This window comes from Electrophorus electricus, chromosome 4, assembly GCF_041902795.1.
Source record: "Electrophorus electricus isolate QZ-2024a chromosome 4, ASM4190279v1, whole genome shotgun sequence".
NCBI classification, from domain to species: domain Eukaryota; kingdom Metazoa; phylum Chordata; class Actinopteri; order Gymnotiformes; family Gymnotidae; genus Electrophorus; species Electrophorus electricus.
Genome location: NC_137500.1, coordinates 9,482,294 through 9,488,495, shown reverse-complemented (window position 1 = coordinate 9,488,495; position 6,202 = coordinate 9,482,294). Strand labels below are relative to the sequence as shown.

Sequence of the window (6,202 nt, the reverse complement as noted above, 5' to 3'; positions counted from 1 at the left end):
ATATCTGCTGTATAGTACCTTCTCTTCATTTCTGTCAATGTTGATAAGCAGAAATAATACAGAAAAACATTTTTCCAATCTGAACCATTTCATGAATAAGTATGAATATTGGCTATATAAAAATGAAACCTGTGAGAAAATTAATTATATCACTAAAGATATTGCTGTTTTACCAATTGCTGTTTTTACTGTCTGTGGAGAAACTGATGTATCAGTTGCAGAAGAATGGAATTCACTGCTTGGTTTTAAGTCTGTCCTGTTTATGGGAATGAGAAAGGCAGATGGAGTGACATACTGTTATATTCTGTGATCTTAAGGTGCTGAGTTGAACAACAGGAATAACTGGCCTTCTACAGCACATCACCTGAGGTAAGAAAAACCTTCTTGTTTCACTGACCCTTAGCTAAGGTGGAACCTATGGGGAGTCTTTACCCTCTCTACTACTGCTGACATGACATGGAGCATGTAAGGGACATTTTTCACACTGCATTTTCATCCCTTTGAATGACTGATCATACATTTTTAGACAGTGGTGTGACGTTTAAAAGCATAGCTCCCAACAAATCTTGAAGCACTGTAAATCATTTTGTTCATGTCATTAGAAGACTGCACAATATAATAGGCCCCTTAAACAATATTGCCTTTGAAAGTGACCTCAAAGGATTTTGCAGTTAGGTTTCCCCTGAGTTGCACCTCATTATGTGGTATTGTTTTGGCTTTACTTGGAGTCTCTAACCCATTGATCTGTATACTCCAAAGTAATTTCATGTTTACTGAGTTTGTCCTAAGCTCCTCTTTAAATTGTTATTTCTGCAGTGTTCTGAACTGTGAAACATGAGGTGACGGTCATCAGATAATAACAGTAATTGCTTTGGGGTCAATTAATGAAACAAATGACAAGATGTTGCTCAGGGTTTTATTAATATAAGAATTTAATTAAGATTTAAAAGTCTTGCCCATGCAAATACAGTGGTATATAAAGCAATTAAACTTAATTTACCCACTCCATATGTCTGCTAAATAAATGTGGATGAAAAGTTATTTTTTTATCTGTCCAAGTCCCCACTTCATTTTTCTTACAGCTGCAGCCCAGCTGTCTGGGAGACAATTTATCATCCACACAAATACTCCAAATACCACACTTCCAACATATAACTAACAGCCAAAAGACTGCTAGTCACAAGTGGACAATTTAAGATCTGAAATATCTAAAGATGACTCTGCATCTCCATTGTTGTGTATTCAGAGGTAAGATAAGGTACACTGAATCTGTGCATGTATTCTTGCATTACTCCCAGTCACCAGTCATATCTGTAATTGTTAATTTTCATCACCTTTCAGTGGGTTAATTTAACTGACCCAACATGACAGCAAATAATGAGGTGGGTGAGCAGATTGAAACAGAGAAGCATTCATACTGTTATACCTCTGAACTACCTTTGTGTCCAGCTATAAATTGCCATTTAATGATTGCTTTGTTGTATGGAAACCAACTGAATGCCAGAAGAAGTGTGCAATAATTATCCCACCATACAACATGAACAAAATGCAGAGCATTGTAGTATAATTTTTGAAGTATGGCTTTAAATAAGATTCTCTTTAGAATGACAAATATTTCAATTGGCCTAATCTGCAAAGAAAAGGAACTAGTTCTGTTCTGAGATTCACATGGTCCTTGGCATTAGTTTGCTGTGTTGACACTATACTACTAGCAAAAAGTCTTACCAATGCATATGTCTAAACAGAAGTGTACCTTGTCTTTACACTAGAGTATCTATAAATCAGAATACTAGGCATATAATGTGTCATTGGATGAAGTAAATCCTACGAGGGAATATATTGTTTACACATGGCTGAATTATTCTAAATGTGCAAGGCTACCTGCAGTGGTGAAACCAAGCTCAGGTAACATAATCTACTTTGTAGCAAAATTAACTTCTAATCCACTACATTTTGAAAGAAAGAAAATCATCATTATCTAGCTGGTGTAACACATCTACAGAAACAATCTTGCATAGGACATTTGCTTACAATAATAGCCCACTATGTCTGTTTTGCAAATTGTTATTTATATTAAAAATAAACAGATGAATCACTTTCTCTTCCATTTGAATAATTTTTAGGATATAATGTCTGCTTTCCAAAGTTTCCTAACATACACTGCCAGGCTAAAAAAAGGTCACCACCTGGATTTAACTAAGCAAATAGGTAAAAGCCTCCCATTGGATAATTACTGCATGGGTGATTATATTTCAGATGGCAACAAATTATTTAACCCTAACTGATGCTCTGAGTAGCTTCTTATTTGTTAACAACCATGTCGAAAGACACATCCTGTGGTCGTGGAAAAAATATTAATCTGTTTCAGAAGGGTCAAATTATTGGCATGCATCAAGCAGAGAAAGCATCTAAGGAGATTGCTGAAACTACTAAAATCGGGTTAAGAACTGTCCGACGCAATATTAAAAAGTGGAAGATCAGTGGGGAAACATCAGCTTTGAGGAAGGAATGTGGTCAGAAAAAAATCTTGAATGATCGTGATCGCCGATCACTTAAAACGTGTGGTGAAATCAAATAGTAGAAAAACAAACGGTAGAACTCATGGATATGTTTAATAGTGAAAGTAAGAGCATTTCCACACACAATACAAAGGGAACTGAAGGGAGTGGGACCAAACAGCTGTGTAGCCTTATAAAAACCAATCGTTAGAGAGGCTAACCGGCAAAAACGGTTTCAATTTGCTAGGGCGCATAAAGATTGGACTCTGGAGCAATGGAAGAAGATCCATGTGGTCTGATGAGTCCAGGTTTACCCTGTTCAAGAGTGATGGGTGCATCAGGGTAAGAAAAGAGGCAGCTGAAGTGATGCACCCATCATGCCTAGTGCCTACCATACAAGCCTGTGGGGGCAGTGCTATGATCTGGGGTTGCTGCAGTTTGTCAGGTCTCGGTTCAGCAATGTTATGTGCCCAAAGAATGAGGTCAGCTGACTACCTGAAGATACTGAATGACCAGGTTATTCCATCAATTGATGAAAAAGAGAAATGTATGCTCAATAATCTGACTCCAAATTGATCTGGCACTTGATACTGGACAAGTGGTTAAATGATGGGATTTAGAATGCCCCCATGTGGTACTACCCCTTATTGCATTACTGGGTTTATACAAAATCTAATGTGATAATGTCATCCATCTCATGTCATTACATTTAAAAATGCTATCTAAGGGGCTTTCCACTCATGCCCCAATGCATAAACTCAGTGTAAGGTTTTCAGCAGAGAATCGCACACTGAAGATCTCCAAAAGATCAAGAAAGGCTTTTAAGTCTTTTTAGTGAAAGTTTATTCTGTACATCTTATCTTTCAATATGTCAAATATATTTACACCATATAAAACTGAACAGGTTTCATTAAGAAAGTGGTTGCATACTAAATGCTAAATGTGAAGAAGGGTACAATCAAATTGGGACAGTTGTCCTAGAAAGGGAATGTCAGGACATTTCCATTCTAATGTCCACATAGAGTATAGAAAGCTATACACATTTTCAGCTTGACAATTCAAATCCTGGTAAGAGCATGATTCACTGAGGCAAGGATGAGAGCATGATTCACTGAGGCAACTGAGTGGTTGAGATGTTTACCTGAATGGCTAACTGAACAGGACAGGATAATTTATACAAACATGACAAAGATTCTAAAACTCTGGCCCATTGTTTGAGTAAATTCATCCTCATAAATGAACCAGCATAGAATGTTAATACAAACAAACAAAAACACTGGCTTATAATAAGTAAAGATTTCATCACTCTTAGGCATCAGACAAGGCCATGCCTATATATGAGTGCAAGTGTCTGAGGGAAGGAAAGATTCAATCATCAGGCTCAGTAACACACTGCTCCACTATTTCCCGCAGGTTAGGATTCTCCATCGCTGCTGCTACACGCTCCTTATCATTGATTTGTTTGTTAACTATAAGCCAAGACAGAATACGCCAATTAACTACATATATCTAAACTACAGGCACCATTTTGAGCAGATATAATCTTAAAATGCTATACACATCAGAATAAAAGGGAAATCAGAAGACCAGTCAAATCACATACAAAAATATTCTATTTCTAAGACATATCAGAATTTTAGTTATGAAAGAGCTATAATCTTGGTACTAACTGACAAATGATTCAAACTTACTGTCTTCCTCGGTTGAATGTGTTCCCTCAGCAATGTAAATTTCCAGCTGAGAACAGATCATGAAAAAAGCAATTAGAAGGTGCAGAACCTGGGATGAAGCAACAACCGTAGAGTAAAATACATGTTCAGCAATCAAACTATCTGCACCTTTTCATTTATCATCATTTTTATCCTCTAATTTTATTTTTAAAAACTCACAGAAAAATAAAAAGTGGGCCATCACAATGTTTCCCATTATACATTATACTGGGAAAAGCTGTAATGAATTCTCATCTAATCCTTTGAACCAGTCCTTACCTTGTGCTTAAATGGGAGGCATCGTTGTAGTTTCACTTGTAAGCAGAGGCCTGCAACACATAAGTGTAAGGAACCTAAACAACTAAACAATCACACAAAATTTTGATACATGTATAGAAAATGATATTTTGAACAAAAGGTCCTTCATTAGCTAAGGAGGTCAAACCAATGTATACATAGATATGTAAACCTGCACTACACATTATATGATCTAAGATTTCTGAATAAAAAAAAAAAAATCATATATGAAGGAAACTGTTAAAATGACTGTTCACTAAAGAATTTATATCTTGCCTGTTTTAGCACTCTTGATCCTACCCTAATCATTTTTAAAAACTCTATTGTATTAAACAATAGATTTGTACTCATAGAGATGTCCAAGCAACACCTTGCAAATCTAGGTACTCATTTTGTCTTAATACCAGATTTCAAGACACTTACAAAAAAAAAAGTCATAGTTATGTATTTTAAGATAAAAACTTCCCACAAAGTTCATTACCTATGGAGTATTATTACTAGGCACACAATCAAAGCTCTTTGAAGGCAGTCACATAGAATTGGATTTAATTAATCCATCAAAGGCACGCTATTAACAGGGATTCTTGAAGTCGAGAAAAATAGTTGTTTTAACAATAGTCTAAAGCTTAAACTTTGCTACTTTTTGTCCCACTATAGACTTAAAATGTCGGGGTGTCATATTACAGTGGAAATAAGTAAGGCTGTAAGTTGTATGAAATAGGTTGTTTTCTAGCAGACGTCTGAGTATTGAGTAGTGCTTGTACGGGTGTAGTCAAATAAGTGTCCCCTATCTTTAGCACACACCTATCAAAGTAGCCAGAGAACAGTGGGGGACTGTAGGGGAGAACTTTATAATGATAAGGTACTCGTCATCCCCGAGTTCTTGAACTTCGACACACTTTTCTGTGACAACGTCCAATTCTTCAAGGGTATTAGGTTTCTCTGGATCCCGAATTGTGCGAATTACATCTAGGGGGGAAAACAGAACGCACAGCTAATGAAAACTCTATCGTTGTAATCCACATTGCAGTACGACGGCACAGTTTATATTAAAAAAAACAAACTCCTGAAACTATCGCTAGATAACTAGTTAGCTAGCTAGTTCGCTCTTGCATTGTAAGCTACTGCTACACGGTAAACTAAAAAGTTGTGAAGACACATTCTTAACGGCTTCCAGATCAAAAGATGCATACATAACAAACTGCAACACCAAGATTAGGTTAGATGTCAACGTTATAGCAGCTAGGTTAATTTAGCTGGTAAGACAGCTAGCTTGTAGCCAACTAACTGATAGCTGCGAAGAGAGCTTGGATGTTAGCTAACCCGCTAACGAGACAATTCCTCTTACCATAAACTTCTAGAGCTTTCTCCTCCATTTTTGTTGTCCTTTCCACATTATTTTTATTAGATGGTCCGTAAAACTGAAACACCTTACTTACAACACTAGAAATGATATTCATCTTGTAAATGCCTCCATGATCATTCTAAGAAACACTGTCAGACCAGTTTCATCCTGCAAGTTAAATTACGGGGATTTGATGTTTCTCACTTCCCGTACAAATAAGACACGAATAGACGATATCTGACTCGATCGAGTTTTCCTTTTTTGAGATCAAAGATAAATGAAAGAAAAACAGCTTGTGTAAATGATACATATTATTTACAAATTCACATTTTAGATTTCCAATTCCCCTGTGG

General features: G+C 36.4%; 1 protein-coding gene across 1 annotated transcript; it reads right to left on the bottom strand.

Annotated features, from left to right (window-relative positions):
* Positions 1–2,593: 2,593 nt before the first annotated feature.
* On the bottom strand, positions 2,594–6,106 carry ciao2a (cytosolic iron-sulfur assembly component 2A). Its single transcript, XM_027020096.3, has 5 exons — positions 5,853–6,106; positions 5,309–5,473; positions 4,487–4,536; positions 4,190–4,235; positions 2,594–3,967 (listed from the first exon to the last, which is right to left on the bottom strand). Exons 1-5 carry the CDS (start codon positions 5,962–5,964, stop codon positions 3,867–3,869), a joined length of 474 nt encoding a protein of 157 aa, XP_026875897.1. The 5' UTR covers positions 5,965–6,106; the 3' UTR covers positions 2,594–3,866.
* Between the last annotated feature and the right edge of the window lie 96 nt (positions 6,107–6,202).

What these genes read in the sequence shown, in the direction of transcription:
- ciao2a (XM_027020096.3), bottom strand. Translation starts at nt 5,964, where the DNA reads ATGAATATCATTTCTAGTGTTGTAAGTAAGGTGTTTCAGTTTTACGGA. An exon ending in TTCTCTGGCTACTTTGATAG is followed by an intron (nt 4,537 to 5,308) that starts GTGTGTGCTAAA and finishes TATGTGTTGCAG; the next exon opens with GCCTCTGCTTACAAGTGAAA. An exon ending in GCCTCCCATTTAAGCACAAG is followed by an intron (nt 4,236 to 4,486) that starts GTAAGGACTGGT and finishes ATCTGTTCTCAG; the next exon opens with CTGGAAATTTACATTGCTGA.